The sequence below is a fragment of the Eublepharis macularius genome, chromosome 4, assembly GCF_028583425.1.
Source record: "Eublepharis macularius isolate TG4126 chromosome 4, MPM_Emac_v1.0, whole genome shotgun sequence".
In the NCBI taxonomy this organism is placed as follows: domain Eukaryota; kingdom Metazoa; phylum Chordata; class Lepidosauria; order Squamata; family Eublepharidae; genus Eublepharis; species Eublepharis macularius.
Window position 1 is genome coordinate 153,512,931 of NC_072793.1, and position 17,019 is coordinate 153,529,949.

General features: G+C 45.5%; 1 protein-coding gene across 4 annotated transcripts in view; it reads left to right on the forward strand.

Moving 5' to 3' along the window:
* CAMK1 (calcium/calmodulin dependent protein kinase I) overlaps positions 1 to 15,774 on the forward strand; it is a 43,577-nt gene extending 27,803 nt beyond the window's left edge. For all 4 annotated transcript variants that reach the window (XM_054977760.1, XM_054977759.1, XM_054977762.1 and 1 more), the window contains exons 6-12: positions 2,083 to 2,209; positions 3,642 to 3,717; positions 5,377 to 5,489; positions 5,576 to 5,654; positions 11,279 to 11,366; positions 13,632 to 13,728; positions 14,312 to 15,774. In XM_054977760.1, the coding sequence (XP_054833735.1) occupies positions 2,083 to 2,209; positions 3,642 to 3,717; positions 5,377 to 5,489; positions 5,576 to 5,654; positions 11,279 to 11,366; positions 13,632 to 13,728; positions 14,312 to 14,376 (645 nt within the window). In that variant the 3' untranslated portion in view covers positions 14,377 to 15,774. The remainder of the gene's footprint in view (positions 1 to 2,082; positions 2,210 to 3,641; positions 3,718 to 5,376; positions 5,490 to 5,575; positions 5,655 to 11,278; positions 11,367 to 13,631; positions 13,729 to 14,311) is intronic.
* Positions 15,775 to 17,019: the final 1,245 nt, after the last annotated feature.

Below are 17,019 nucleotides of genomic sequence, written 5' to 3' on the forward strand. Positions count from 1 at the left end.
AAATTAACCATGGATTTCTTCCTTGGCCCAGGGTACTGACAAGTATGTGGCAAGGATGCTGAAATGATTGAGGGATACTCAGGTCTCCTGAAATCTAAATAAACTGTGTCCCTGGCTTTGAGTGTATGTATCCATAACAGGTTTCTCACACAGACCTGTAGCTGTCCACTGTGCAAACTGTCATGCTAAAGGGATAAAAGTAAGAAACAATCCCATTTGCATTTCATCAGAAATAGTTTATTATTATTTTAGGTTGCATATTGAATACACAAACTACTTTAGACTGCCTTCATTTGCTCTTCTGTCCCCAAGGCTGTTTTCTGGTCTTCCCTAAGTCCTGTCAAACCAGGCATGCACTGGAAGTTCCATATTTTTTAAAATTTCATTCTCAGGCATGCAAGAGCCTGCTTGGAACAGCCTCAGGGAGCTACTATGTGTCCTGTTGGGAAACTTGCATCTGTTGATGGATTACACAGAAATCTGCCCCCCTCCCCCTGCCATCAGTCCACTGAAGTTTCCCTAATGGGACAAATAACAGCTCCCTGGAGTTGTTTCAGCTCAGGTAAAAGGCACGGGAGAACAGGCAAGCAAGCCCATTCTCTCTACACACTGGATGTGAACCAAGCCTCCACATACCTGAGAATTAAGTTTCAATCACTGGGAGTTTCAGACATGGAACTCGCAGCACATGTGGGATTAGACAGGAACCACAGTGGACTCAGAGGCAGTGTCATGTGTGGTTAGACCAATTTTTACCACCTCTTCTTGGGGCAGTGTAGGAGAGTTGGAGAGCTGTAAATTGACATGTGTTCCCCCAACCTTAATTTTCCACTTCCAGTCCAGGATACTGTAAACTATCAGAGACACTGCCCATTTCATAGTTAAGTGGTGGTACTCACTCTGTGGCTCATACCACCACCTTTGCAATTATCTTCAGCCGAAAGATCCACACTTACTTCTTTCCCTAGCATGAGTTTTGCACCACAGGAAGCCTCTCAGTTTATCCGGCGGAAACTGTTTCAAGGTGGGAACCACCTGCCAATCACCAGCCCTACCAGACAAGAGCCTTGCCCGCTTTTGTGAAACATGGGGCAAGTGTTGCATTGGAGAACAGTGCTCGGAAGAGCCATGTCAAAGAGCTACATACGATTCCTAAGCCACTGAACAAGTATCGCTGATTTAAGGATTCCTCAAGGGTCAATTAAACAAATCTGGCTCTGCCAGAAGTGGATTACAACCTAATAATGCTCCAGGCTCTTAAAAATCCAAGTCCAGTCACCTTTGTTGCTCCGTAGTTCTGAAATCCAGTTCAGGATTTCTTAGAAGTTTTCAGCAGCTCTGAGGCTGCCAGGTGGCATCATGTCAGCTTATTTTGTCAGGAATAATTTAACATGACTTGATGGCTTGGCCTGTTCCAGGGCTGTCTTGCGGAAATGATATTTCTTGCTTCCTTAGATGGTTTTTAGAGTGCTGGAGCTTTCTGGCCAGAAGAGTGGAAAGGACTTTTTAAAAAAATTTCATTTCTTTGTTGCTTGAACAAGTTCCAGAATAGTGTGATGAGTTTCTCTCTCTTGTCTATTCACATAATCTTTGTGCGCAGTTAAATCTTCAGGCCAACCAAGTCACAAAGCTGCACTGGCCTGCTGATGTTTACACTGCACACTTTTTAAAAAGGGGTGAACTCTCACAGCTTCCCTCCCCTCCTAGAACAGCAAGTGGGCTAGTGATCTCCAGCACAGAGTTCTCTGTACCTGCCAACATATATTTCTTCAGGTTCTTTTAGAAAATGATGTCTTGCTTACTGGGACAATGGTTTTAAGAGACAAAACGTTTTTATCAGATTGTAGCAGCATTTGTCATGCTTATTTCTCATCTTCTGTTTTGGGCCAGGCTGATCTCTGTTTGCTGTATTTTTGTACAGAGGCAATGGGATGGGCGGTGTTGTTTTGTTTGGGAGAGAAGCTTGGAAATATCCCCTTGTGGAAGTTTCCTTCTGCATCTTTACTTGGATCTTTTCCTCGTTGCATATTTGATTAATTGTGCTGTTTGGTTTTGTTAATCTGCTTCCTCTGCCTCCGTCAGCCCGAGAACCTGCTCTATTACAGTCTGGATGAAGACTCCAAAATTATGATCAGTGACTTCGGGCTGTCCAAAATTGAAGGCTCTGGCAGCGTCATGGCCACGGCGTGTGGGACTCCCGGCTATGTGGGTGAGCCGCAGAGCCTTTCCCCCCTCCCCTGTATGGAAAGGGCAGATGTAGCCTAGAAAGAAAATGACTCACTGCTGTGTGGGATTTTAATGAGGACGCTGGGCCTGGTTGCCTGCAGCCTGCTTCAGTGGAGGGGGATTATAAGGCCTCTTTAAAATAGGAGTAACACTTCTCTGTAGGAAAAAGCTTGCAAGCCACGGCACACCATTACATGCAAGCATCATCAGTGTGTCTGTTTCATCTTGCATACATGTGCTGTGAAACTGCTTGGCTGCAGCCATCCAGCGTGTGTTCACACATGGATAATTGCTGCACCAAAGGTGCAGTGCTTCGATGCAACAGCTTGCACATTTTTCTTCTGTTTGAATGCTACCAATGTGGGAAATTTGTAATGTTTGAAGCAGCCCTTGCTGGGGGCGGGAATGAACTCCTCATTAAGAGAGTGGTAGCCGAGGGGTTTCTGCTCTCTCCTCCTGGAGATGGAGGAGGCAAAAATCAGGAAATGGCAGAGAAGACCGGGTGTGCACATGCAGCAGGAGTCTCTCCCCCTAAGGGTGGGGTTATACTGTTCCTGTGCTTCAACCTGGGCTGACGACAGTGCAGTGGAAAGAGGACCAGAGTCTTAGTGTTCAGCATGCTCCATCCCCAGTGCTGTCTCCAATGTTTCTTCCTTCCCATAATCCAATAAATCAGCAGACCAAGGCAAGGCAGTCAGTAAAACGTGAGAAAATGAAATGGTAAACCTACATCTGAGCTGAGCCACTTCCAACTGGAGATGAGGGTGCAGTATGGGCTGACATAACTGAATACTCTTCCATGGAAAGATGACTTCCCTGTGTCTGGAAAGCTAACATTAGCAAGAAAAGTAGGCCTGAAGATTTCTCCTTGTGCTACTTTTCTCTATAGAGATTTTTTTTTTTGTATTGCGGAATGTAGCTCCTTTTGGTATTCTAAAGTAGTACAGCCCAAATTCAGGTTTCCTTATGGTACTGAGAATTAAGGCCAAGTCTGACTGTGAAATACAGTTCTCTGTAATGGAGGTGGGAGAAATAGAAGCTCCAGTCCAGTTCTAAGCAAAGATATACCATTCAAAGTCCATTGACATCAGTGGGTTTAGAAGGGAGTGACCCTGCTTGGCATGGCACTGCTAGAAACCAGCACTGCAAAGGTTAAGAAAAGGAGGCACTTGAACAATGCTGGCAGACAAGGTTGGGGTGGCCTTGTTTGGGCCTGGGGACTGATGCAGGAGAGTGAAGGGCCCATGCAGCCAGCCCCGGGCTGAGAGATTTCCTGGGACGGCACATCTTAAAAGGATATTTCTAGTACAATACAAGGGCTATCTTGCTAGCCCTAGATCAGGGTCAGTGGGATGTTCCAATCTCTGATGGGTCGCTTTCTTTTCTTCTCCTCCTCTTCTTGGCATCTCATCCAGCGCCCGAGGTGTTGGCACAGAAGCCTTACAGCAAGGCTGTTGATTGCTGGTCTATTGGAGTCATCGCCTACATCTTGTATGTATTGACTTGTGCTGGGAGGCAAGTAGGGAGACAGAGACCAATGGGGTGGGAGGGCTCTGTTACTCCTGAGTGCATGTTTGTCAAAGGACCAGGATGCTGGGTGATGCCCTGCCTCATTTATCTGGGAAGGGCCATGGCTTAGGGAGAGAGCCTCCGTCTGGCATGCAGAAAGTTCCAGATTCAGCCCCTGCCATCTCCAGTTAAATGGATCAAGTAGCAGATGATGGGAAAGGCCTCTGCTTGAGGTCCTTGGACAGCAGCTGTCAGTCAGAGCAGACAAAACTGGCCTTAATAGACCAAGGCAGCTTCCAAGTGTGTTTGCATAACTGTTCTGCCTTTAATTATTGCACCTCTGCACATAGCTTGAGAAGTTTATTGTAGGGTCACCTCTGGAGAATTTTCTGGGAAGTTCCACTTTCCCCGTATTTATGCCTACAGGCATGTTTCCTATCATAGGCTGAGGAAGTTCCAGCAAACTAAGGAGACTTCTTTTCCGCTTAAGTGGTTCTTCCATTGGAGGGGGAGCCACTGAAGTTGGAGGAAGGCTTCAAACATTGCTCAATAGAATAACAGGATATGTCTTGATTCTCCCTCTCTGCTCCCCACCATCCCCTTCCATGCACAGCTATCTGGCTTAACCCCACACACAAACAACACAGCCTCTGGCTTAACCCCCCACACAAACAACACAGCCTCTGTCTTGGGAGTGGTGGTGGTTTGCCCCAGAGGATGTTGATGCCTTTTTAATGAATACTCTGATGGGGAGAAGTTCACCGATATGCAACTTCTCTACTCCCAAGTGTTGCTGTGATGGGGAAACTGCATCTTTTCCTGCTAAGCAGCCTACGAGATTTCCTTAGGATCAAGAAGTGGCAACTGCGGCTTCCATTTTTCAATTAAAAAACCCCCACTCTGATTACCAAAGTAACCCAAATTACGAGTCAAGAAAAAAGGGAATCCTATTGCAGTCAATATAAACCATTGCAGGTTTTCATGCCTTCTGTTAATTTGCATTATTTACTTTGCTTTTCTAAGATCATTACTGGAGACTCTGAGGCACTGAGCAACTCTGCTGCTCTCTTTCCCACCTTCCTTCTGCCATCTGTTACAACTAGCAAGAGGGAGGATCCATGGCTCAGTGGCAGAGACCGTGTTTTGCACACAGAATCTCCCAAGTTCAATCCCTGGCGTCTCCACTTTAAAATGGAACTGAGGGAGCAGGTGCAGCCTGGGAAGGACCCTTCCTTGGTTGAGACTAAGGCGAGCCAATGCTAGACAGAGTAGACAGTGCTCAGCTCAACAGTAGACAGCCCCATGTGTTCATTTTTCCCCACAGCGATAGGAGGGGCAAATAACCAATGAGGTAGCAAGTGCCAAAGCTTCAGACCCACTTGTGGCATCAGTGTACGCATTGTCTCTGGGCGAGAATCTGGTAGCCCTAAAAAACAAAGCCATGCCTCTCTTTCTACAACCATGACTTCTCTAATCTCAACCAGAAAGTAACCTAATCTGTTTTTCTTCCTCTCCTTCCCCTGTGCCGTTACCTCAGTTCTCCACTCTGTTTTGCCTGTTCCCAGGCTTGCACATTCATTCCACCCACCCCCCTCAGTGCCTTCTAGTCACGTGTGTCCTGTCCCCAATCTCTCCCCTCAGATTATGTGGCTACCCGCCTTTCTACGACGAGAATGACACCAAGCTCTTTGAGCAGATCCTGAAGGCCGAGTATGAATTTGACTCTCCTTACTGGGATGACATCTCAGAATCAGGTGAGGAGAAATCTGAGTTATAGGATCAGGTGGGGCTGGGCCAGGAGACACCAGTGGTATCACTTTCTCACTTCTTCTTCTTGCAGCCAAAGATTTCATCCAGCATTTAATGGAAAGGGATCCCAAGAAGCGCTTCACCTGTGAGCAGGCGCTTCAGCATCCATGGTAAGGAAGAATCCATTAGTCATGAACTAATGAGAGAGGAACTGTAGAGTATTAGTGCTGGACTGCAATTAGTGAAGACTCGAGTTCAAATTCCCACTCAGTCATGAAGCTCACTGGGTGACATTAGGCTAGTTCCTCTCTCACAGCCAAACTTATCTCACAAAGTTGTTATGTGAGGATAAAATAGAGGAGGGGGGAAGGAGAATGATGACAGCCCTCTAGGCTCCTCAGAGGCCAGATGTGGGTACAAATCTGCGATCTAAACCCCAGATGAATTCATTTGAGTGGCTGTGGGCAAGACTGTCTCTCAGTTTCTGTCTGGCTGTTGAATTCTTGCCTGAGGCGGTCAGGAGAGCCCCCACTCTCCTGGCTTTCCACAAATGATGCAAAACTGAATTTTTCAAAAGGGATTTTTACTCAGATAGGAAGGCTGTATTGTAGGGAGGTGGTCTCAGAGAAATGCTTCCCCAATGAGTTAGGACCACAGACTTCATCACTATGTTGCCTCTCTGTCGCTTTAAGTATGTGCTCCTATGTAGTACCTGTTGCTTTACGTATGACCCTACTGGGTAGTTCTGTGTTATCTAATGTCAGTCCTAGAATTGCTTCTACTCCGTTTCAGCATTTCTTCCACTCTGTACTGGATTTTTGCTAATGTTATATCTTTGTAATCTTGTATTTATATATCCGATGGCATTGTTTATTGAAATGTCCTTGATATTGATTGTACTAATCTCATGCTATGTAATCCGCCTTGAGTCTCAGTGAGAAAGGCGAACGATAAATGACATAAACAAATAAACAAATAAATAAAATATCTTGTTAAATGGTAGTGTCATACCTGATGGAGTTATGATGAAGCTGAATATGTAGAACTGTTATGGGAGAGGCTTGGTGGTAGATCCCTAGCTTTGCAGGTAGGAAGTCACATATTCAACCCTGACATAATTTGTTAACAAAGGATCTCACAGAAAGATTGGGCAGAGCTCTGCCTCAGCCCTTGGGGAGCTGGTACCTGTCAAGAGTAAACTTTACTGAGAGAGCTAGATCAGTGTACTGTTTCAGTATAAGGTAGGGTCCATAGCTCAGTGGTGGAAGGCATATTTTGCATGCAGAAGGCCCCATGTTGAACCCCCACTAGCTCTGGTTGCTTGGGCAACAGCTGTTGGGGAATGCTTTTTTCTTCCTGAGAGTTGTTTCTAGTGAAGAGCTGAAAATACTGGGCTAGATGGACCAATGGTCTGACTGTGTAAGGCAGCTTCTTATGTTTATACATCCAGGCTTTTGAACTTTTTGCATATAAACAGCCTAGTCCTAAATACATTTTCACAGAGGTAACTCCCACTGAGTACCGTACACATTCCGAACAGCTGCGTATATTAGTAAGCACACTTAAGGCTGTAGCCCCAAAGAGCTACATAATGAGTCACAATGATACAATCCAAGCTGCAGAATCTAGCTATCTGGGGCAGGATCTGGATTTCTAAGAATTTCTTGTTCTTTTAACCCCGCTGCCTTGACTTCAAGCAGCTGTTTGTGAAGGCTCCAATAACGAGCACAAGATATGTTCTCTACATCCCTCCTTTGTGATCTTCAGTTAGGTTTCATTGTCCACTTTCTCATTACTTGCTATCATGCTTCCCCTACCTCTCCAACAGTCTGTCAAAAATTACCAGTTTCAGAGGGGAAATCATGCTGCATCCTTTTGTGTCCCGTGCTGTTGTGTTGAGCAAAGTGTGGAAAGAAGAGATTTTTTGACATGGGTTATTTGTTTTAGAACCAATGCTACCCGAAAGAGTTTTGGGGGTTTTTTTGGCCCACTTCCCCACAACATCATGGAACACCTCCTGGATTTTTCTTGGCCTTTCTATCATCTTTCCCAAAGCAGCTTTGCTGCAAAGGTTTGGGAAAGATCACAGCAAATCTGGAATGGCTGCTGTGTGGGTGCATGTCCTGTTATCCTGCCCAGCACATGTGTGTGTGTTAATGTGCCGTCAAGTCGCCTCCAACCTATGGTGACCCTATGAATGAAAGACCTCCAAAATGTCCTATCATTAACAGACTTGTTCAGATCCTGCAAACTGGAGGATGTGGCTTCTTTTATCGAGACAAGCCCTCTTGTTTTAGGTCTTCCTCTTTTCCTACTGCCTTCCACTTTTTCTAGCATTATTGACTTTTCCAGAGAATCTTGTCTTCTCATAATGTAACCAAAGTACGATAGCCTCAGTTTTGTCATTTTAGCTTCTAGGGAGAATTCAGGCTTGATTTGATCTAGTACCCACTTATTTGTCTTTTTGTCTGTCCGTGGTATCTGCAGAACTCTCCTCCAGCACCACATTTCAAATGAATCCGTTTTCTTCCTGTCAGCTTTCTTCACTGCACATATGGCAACCATTTTCTGTTCCCCGGACCATGCGATGGCCAACCCCCTGCATGCCACGGTGGGCGGAGGGGGGGGGCGCTTTCTGAGTTAAAAAAATGTTAGTTGAAGTATTAATTTATGGATATAATAGTATATCACTATGCTGATTACCATTTAAGAAAATCCTGGAAAAAGACCCCACCACACAAACATACACTGGTAGTGGTAGAAGAAATAGTCACCATGGGGACTGGGGCAGGGAAACACAAGAATGTAAAAAAATCCGACCAGTAGTCCATCTAGTCCAGCTTCTTGTTTCATCCCACGGCCAGCTGGTTACCCCAGAGGCCCAATAAACAGGATGATAGAAGCCTAAGCTTTTCCACTGATGCTACTCCATTGGTATTCAGAGGTTTCCTGCCTCTGCCAATGAAGGCTCCCTCCAGTCACCATGGCCAGTGGCCATTGATGGACCTCTCCTTCAAGCATCTACCTAACCCCCTTTTAAGGCCATCTGTGTCCACGGTCGTCATTATATTCACTAGCAGTGAATTCCACAATTTAATGACTCATTGAGTAAAGAAGGATTTCCTTTTGTACATCCTGAAGCTGTTGCTCATCAACTTCAACCCCAGCCCCTGCCAGTCTTTGCAGCCTGCTGCCATTCACCTGGCCAGCATGGGGCGGGGTGGGGGGGAGGTGTACAAGAATGGGGGAGGCAGGCCAGCAGTCACACACACAAAGTGCACACACACACACTGGCTATGATATCATTCTGGGTGTGACCTGGAAGCACCAGGTTGCTCCAGGGCTTATTTTTTTAAAAACCAGCTCAAATTTAACATTTTGGGCTGACTTTTAAAAAATTGGCACCTGGCACAACTGATCACTTCTGAGTTTTGTCGGAAATGACATCGTTGCTGGGGGACGCAGGCATGTGCTTTGCTCTTCATGCCCCCCTCCAGTTTAGAGATGGGGGGGACCTGACAACTCTTGAGGATCCCCACATTCTAGTATAATTTAGGGGAGAAGAAGAAAAAGCTCTCTATCCACTTTCTCCACCCCATGCATAATTTAGAAATCTCTGTCTTGTCCTCCTCTTAGCCCTTTTTTTCCTAGACTGAAAAGTCCCAGATTCCATAATTCCATCACCTGCAAGCCCTGTTGCTCCTGTGCTGTATCAGCAGTAGTGGCAACAATGGTGTGGAAAATCCTAGAGAGCGAGCCATTTCTCTAGGTCTGATCATTGACAAAAAGAGGGCCCTGTAATTGGACGGCTTTGTATAAAGACAGCTTGGAATGTAGTTGAATATGTAGTAGTAGGGTCGCCAGGTCCAGGCTGGGAAATTCCTGGAGATTTTGAGGGTGGAGCCTGGAGAGGGCGGGGTTTGGGGAGGTCCCTCAAAATAGTATAATGTCATAGAATCCATCCTCCAAAGCAGCCATTTTCTTCAGGGGAACTAATTTCTGTCACCTGGAGATCAGTTGTAATTCCAGGAGATCTCCAGCCACCACCTGGAGTCTGGCAACCCTATCTATTGGTGGGTTCAGGCCACTTTTCGCCAACAGAATGTGAATGCACCGGGACAATGGTTATTCACCTTTAATTCTCTACTGCCCCCCACCAAGTACACAACATGTTTATTGAATGTTGCCTCCATTTATTTATAAATAAAAATGTTTATATGCCACCTTTCCAATGGGATATAAATGAAGTAAATAAATAAATAATATCTCAAACATATACATTCAATGAGACCTTTGTGCCTGGTTGCCATCAGCTAACTACCTAATGTTAAGTTTGATTCCTATTGGCTCTGTGTCGATGTTTTCAGGGCCTGGGAGAAAAATCTGGGGTTTTATCTTCGGAGTAGGATGAGCAGTGTTAATAGGGTTGCCAGCCTCCAGGTGGTAGCTGGAGATCTCCCGGAATTACAACTGATCTCCAGGCAGCAGAGACTAGTTCCCCTGGAGAAAATGGCTGCTCAGAAGGGTGAACAACATGGTATCATATCCTATTGAGGCCCCTCCCCTCCCCAAATCTTGCCCTCTCCAAGCTCCACCCCCAAAATCTCCAGGAATTTCTCAACTTGGATCTGGCAACCCTATAACAACTCTCCTTCACCTGTTATGTTACAAGCAAGTGGGCCTAAAATCCCACATGCCCCCCATTTCCCTCCAAAAGTTCTGAATGCCCTCTAAGATGTATAGACTGTGGGCCAAGCTACAAGTGACGCCTGACACAGGTTGTACACTTGTCAGCTTCCCTCAAGTTCTGATGGGAAATGTAGGCGTCCTGGTCTTGCAGCTTGACTCTCTGACTGCTGTCCAATGGACTTTTCAACTGTCACTTGTCCAACATTCCGCCAAGCTGCCTACATTTCCCATCAAAACTTGAGGGAAGCTACAAGTGTCCAACCTGTGTCTTTTGTCACTTGTAGTTTGGCCCTGTATTGCCCCTTCTATTAAGAACCACCGCATTAGAAGATCCAGAAAGCAATATTGATAGTCAAATTCTGAAAAAGAGAAAGGACATTGCCACAGCTCAACTACTGTTTGTGCACTTGCTTCTTCATCCTGCCTCCCCCCCAGTGCATTATGGGGGATGAAGAAAAGAATGTGATTCCCCCTCAGTCTGTATGTTGGTAAATAAAGCTAGTCATCCTGAACTTCCCTCATTTTGGGAAGGAGAAAGTCCAGGGTAGATTGGGACATTAAAATAGCTTGGGAACATACAGAGCTCAGTGTCCCACATAACACTGAAAGGGTTGCTGGTAGGATTGCCAGCCTCTAGGTGGTGCCTCGAGATCTGGAATTACAAGTCATCTCCAGACTATAGAGATGCGTTCCCCTGGAGAAAATGGCTGCTTTGGAGGGTAGACTCTTGGGCATTGTACCTGACTAAGGTCCTTCCGTTCCCCAAACCCTTCCCTCTCCAGGCTCCACCTCTCAATTTCCCAACCTGTAGCTGGCACCTCTAGCTGCTGGTACTTGGCTTCCTCCTCAGCCCACGAGCAGCCCTCCAAAACAGCACCTCAGTGGGAGCTTCTGCCCCTGGTGAAAGTGCAAATGCATGTACTAGCTCTGTGTACCTAGTTTTGCGTGCAGAGTTCAAGTTTCCTTGGTGCAGAATTTGGGGAGGGTTTTTTCGGGATGGGGTTCGGATTATGAATGGCAGCAGCTTGTATTTTTTGTCTTCCTTGCCTCTCCAATCTGCTTCTCTGCCAAGCCGTTTTATACCTGCTTTCCCTCCCCTTCGCAGGATTGCTGGAGACACAGCGCTGGACAAGAACATCCATCAGTCAGTTAGTGAGCAGATCAAAAAGAATTTTGCCAAGAGCAAGTGGAAGGTGAGAATGCCCCCTCATGCCGGGCATTAGAGTGTTCTCACGCAAAAGGGCCGACAGGTTGTGCTTATATTTGACAAAGAAAAAATTGCATTGATTGTGCTAGACTGTAAATCTGAGTTCTCTCTCTGACTCTGGCCTCCACTAATAACATTTACATGTGGTGTAATATCCACAAGAGAGGCTTGCATGCATTTCTTAAAAGAGTGGTATGTTTCCCACAGCCCTAAGGCACCTTCCATAGGAGAAATAATCACTTAAAATGGAGGAAGGCTGAAAGAAGGCTTCAGACTTTGCCTAGCAGAGTGATAGACCAATATGTATGTACTTTAAATTTGTAACAGGTGTGTCTGCCAGACAGAGATGGGATTTTTGTTGCCGTTAAGTGCAGCAACGCCAGGGCTCCTACATGGCAGTTTCCCTGCCGAACCCTCCTGCCCTGGGCCAACAAGGCTTTTGCATTTTCTTTTCTAAATCCAGCACTAGAATATGGTTACACCGTTGTAAAGTAAGTCTTTAGCCCCTTCTTTTGCGAAGATATGCCTTTTTCTGTATATCTTGACAAAGCAAAAGCTAGAGACTTTTAAAAAAAGCAATGAAAGCTGGGATTTAGAGAACCCACTATGCCTATCCTTACAACGCTCTATTGATATTACAATATTCGAGTGCCTTTTTTTAAAAAAAATGAAAAGCCTCCTGGTGGTGGTGGTCAGGAAGTGGCTGCTGAGGGAACAGTCACGGAAAATGTGACCAGAAAATGTGACCAGGGTCAAGGAAAATGTGAGCAACATATAATACAAACACACTCACACAGCAGCCACCCTGGCTCTACTGCAATCTTTCCTAAAACTTCAGGTTTGAGAAAGATCAGAGAGAAGCTGGGGGAAACCCCCAGGGATGCACAAAGGCACCACGATGCTGTGGGGAAGCAGGAAAAAAAATGCACTTTCCAAAACCATTGAACTCCAGGCAGGTAACTTGTGTGTAAGACACTAGGGTCTCCCCAAAAGAACTGTAGTTTAGTTAGGATGTTAAAAATTCTCTTTTAGAGGCCTAGCCTACCACCCCTTCACAAACTACAGTTCCCAGGATCCCTGGGGCGGAAGCAATTCACTAAGCCAGTTTTAAGTCTATGGTGTAGAAGATGCACTCTTAAGCTGTGAACAGAAGTACCTGGAATTTGCACCTGCTGTGAAGTGGAACTCGGTTCTCGTTGGAAAGACAAACAAACCTCACTGCACCAAAAAGCAACTGGTTCTTCTTGTTTCTAGCATCCTGATTGGCTAGCGTTCATGACAAAGCCTCTGTTCATAGGACAGTGTTTCAAGTCGAAACAAAAACAGGCTGGCATTTTTCATAAGGTGCCAAATAAATAATTAACTGGAGGGAAACATGTCAGGTGCATAGAAGCCAAAAGCCTGTCCAGCACATGATGGGAGGGGGAATGAAAATCTGTGGTGTTAGCAAAGCCAGGAAATGCATGGTGGTGGAAGAGTAGAGTTGGTGGAGAAGCAGCGTCCTAAAGTAGACAACCTGCATTTCTTCCCATAGGGGCGATAAGTATGTATGAAGAATGATTGACACAACCAAGAGGTCAGTGCAGCATAGTGGTTGCCGTGGTATAGAGGTCCAAGTGTCAAATTAGGACCAGGGAGAGCAGCCGTCAAATCCTTGGAAGCGGTTGGGTGACGTTGGGCCACTCCCACATTCTCAGCACAGCCTATCTTTGTTGTTGGGAGGATAAAAGAACCACATGGGGAAATGACAAGATTCATTTACTTTCGCTTCATTTACATCCCACCTTTCTCCCCAGTGGGGACCCAAAGAGGCTTATATCATTCTCGTGTCCTCCTCCTTCCCTATGAGGAAGGTTAGGCTGAGAGTGTGTGACTGACCCAAGGTCACCCAGCAAGCTTCCGTGGCAATGCAGGGATTTGAACCTGGGTCTCCCAGATCCTAGTCCAACACTCTAACCACTGTACAACGCTGGCGAAAAATCTAAGGGATGACTAGATATAGAAAAAAAGATTTATATGCCTACCACCACCTCCACCCCAAGCAGGTAATGCTGAGCAAGTCAGAGGAGAAAATGAAAGTTTGAAGAGACTGTTTCCCTCAATTAGTTTCATATTCCTGTAGGTATATTGTTATAAACGGGAGCATTCAGTTCCGAGGCATGGGCTGTGTGTCTTCTCAGGATTTCTCTCTGCCACAGGGTCTCCTTTGGCACCTTCACATTTGTCTGCCTTTTTACACAAATTTTTGTAGCAAGCCTTCAATGCAACTGCTGTGGTGAGGCATATGAGGAAGTTGCAGCTTGGAACCAGCCAAGACGGACCTGGTCAAGCCATGCAGGAGAGCAATGGTAAGAGACTGGGGCCTCGGGTATACCCTTCACTGTCCAGAAGAGGCCCACAGCTGAAACAGTTTGGCACTCAGAACTTCTCTCCCAAATTCTCCGTTGTGAATCTTAATGTCGAATATTCTTTGATTATTTGATAACAGCATTTGATGACATTTCACTTCCGTATTTTAATGTCTTGTTATGCCAAGAAATTTTGAATGTGTAGATAAGAATTCGCACCTAGCATTCAAATGATCTGCACCTCACTTTTGAAATCTGCAGTGCAAAAACTGTCAAATATTAACCAATTTTGCAAGTATGCCAAATTTTGTTTTCAACTCTACCTCAGTCCCAACCCTGCCTTCCTAAGTAGTAGACATCCAGCTCCCCCCCAGTTTTTCAGTGGACAATTACGGGCAGAATAATTTCTCCAGTTAAAAGGCTCCTGTAGGTGGTGATATATAAGACCTGAGACCCTGAATACCTGCTGCCAGTCACTGTAGACAATACTGGCCTTGGTAGTCCAATGGTCTGATTCCGTATAAGGCAGCTTCATGTTACATGCTTACTAGTTGATCCTGATGGACCCCTGCCTCTTTTTCAGGTTCAGGTTCCAGTAGCAGCGAGGAGTCCTTGGGGAATGGCTCTCACCGTCAACCTGAAGCCTGAACCGTCATCGGGTCAGAGGAACCAACAACAGTGCCAGCACCAACCCTCAGCTGGGTGGGCAGGTCCAAGCCCCCAACTCCACCATGCTGCCACGTGCAGAGCCAGGGAAGGGTTTGGGACTGCCATGACACCCCCTTCCCAACAAAGAGTGGCTGCACCCTGTGGCAGGGGAATGCAAAGTTCTCCCTGTTTGTCACCCTCCCAAACTTGCAGATGGGAGCCGATCCATCATAAGCCACACACTTTCCAGGAGATGCGTGTCCCTTCATTCCTCCGCCACTAACTGGCCTGCTTCTGGCCCTAGCCAACAGGACCTGCCTGAGCCCTGTGCTGACCCCTCAACCAAAGCCAAAAATGACATCCTTCTCCTTGGCCCCATCATGTGGTGACCAAGACTAGGAAAGAAACATCCCCCAAAGCCATCCAGCCCCCTTCACAACACAGGGGATGTATCCTAGAGGGGGTGTAGGTTCATGGCTCTAGAAGGCACGCAAAATACAAACCCACCACCCTCTATCAACTCTTGCAGTCCAGACCAATGAAGACAGCAGTAGCACACCATGGGAAAGTTCTGCGCAACTGGCAGCTCCAGGTGGTCTGTTACATGTTTAGCAGGGGGAGACAAAGCAACTGTGTTTACTGGGGAAGCAGCTGTTCTGTCTTGCAGTGAGGTGTGTACATTTCTGCTATCAAATAGAATGAAGATGGATGGACGGAGGGCTGCTTTAGTGCAGCCCAGCTCTACCCCGCTTGATGGTATTTGGTTGTGTACTAGCACAATCTACACCCTGAAAACAAGTAAGCTATAGAATCAGTTCTGCACATTTTCAGTGTGGTTCAGTTTGAATGTGGCCGTGGTAGGCACCTGTTGGCTAGTGCCCATAACATCACTCCTCTCCCACTCCAACACAGTTTTTCAGCTGTTTTTAAAAATGTTTTGTGAATTTTCTTAGGTTGGGGAAAAGCTAGTGCGTATCTTCCAACATCTTTTTTTTTTTAAATTGGACACCTCAGCTCAAGCATGGGGGGAGAGAAAAGTGAGGGCTGACACCTCCTTGGCTTGGGAAGCAATTCACCGATCCAGAGATGAGTATGTTCATAATACCAGTCTGCAAAGCTGGATTCACACTGTGGGCAAAGATCCCAGTGTGACTGCTCTGAAAATACTATGTCCGTCTTCACCCACTCTGCTCCTGGCACTACCTATCTGGCAGAACTTGGATCCTTCCTACTGTCTAGTCTCCCCCTCCTTTGCTCCCCCTGCATCCTCTGGAAACTCAGAGCTCCCCCATTGTGCTCTCTCGTCCTCTATGCTCTCGGTGAAAGCGGAACTTTCTAACTTGAAGTTTCTTATTTTGTTGCTTGTTCTTGTATTAAAAGGAAGTGTGCTTGGTTTTATCCACTTCATCTGTATGTGTGAAGGGGGGATGGGCGGGGAAGGAGGAAGTTGCCATGGATTTCACAACACCCCACCTATAGATCTTTCTGGATCTCACTCTAAAGGACAAATAAGACTACAAGAGAGATGCTTAGAGGAGCAAACACTTTATTACCACCATGTGTAACGCCTAGAAATAGATAAAGTACTTTACAAAGGGATATTAAGAAACAGCACAAAGCAATTTAAAAATGAGATGAGGAATAAGGCCTGGTCTACACCTGGAGAAGAACGAGGCAGGACTACAGGGGCAGAGTGCTGAGGTGGTAAAATGGACTGTACAGGGGAAGAAGTACATTTTTCAAAATATTGCCCTACTTTAATAATTCTCTGTAAGTGAAATCTGGCATCGCTTGTGATAGACTATGCTAGAACCTTTCCCCTGATACACTGATTTTTTTCCCAGGTAGGTTTTACATTGGGGAGCATTAAGTCTGTCCTGTTCCCTGGCAATCAGAAGTGGTACGGCCCACTCAGAATTTTACCACCATGTTCTGATGTATGCTTGGTATCTGATCCAGCTGAAACAAAAAGTGGAAAACCACAATCCAGGGAATAGAATACTCACTGAAAGTTAATAAATTAATGCCTTCTATTAAATATAGAAGTGTAAAGTATACAGAATCAATATAAACAATATTAATGTCTTATTCCAACTAATGGAGTAAGACATTAATATTGTTTATATTGATTCTGCACTTGTACACTTTACACTTATATATTTAATAGAAGACATTAATTAATTTGTTAACTTTCAGTGAGTATTTCCTGGATTGTGGTTTTCCACTTTTTGTTTCAGCTTTTCTATCTGGGGAGGCTTGCCCTGTGTGATTTGGTATCTGATCCAGGCTTGGTCTAAATTTCTGAATCAGTCCTGATCTGTAAAGATTCGGGGTTCCCGAATTGGGGCCGAAATTTTCCCCAGTGCTTACCCCTAGTGTATACTGCTGATGGCCATAGAATGAGTTGGTAGAATGGAGCTGTACCCATTTCAGAATATGGGGAAAGAGAGTCATATGCTTAATAGTTCTCTGTGTAGTAACGTTCTCTATATTAACAATTAGCCTAATGGGTAAAAAGGTTTTGTTGTAGCCCTATACATGCTATGCTAATTTTTCATTTTCATAAAATTATTAATTCTATAAGAACTTTGAAAAATATACCTCACCTCCAGCACTCTGAAGTGGTACAGTCTTTTCTGCCAC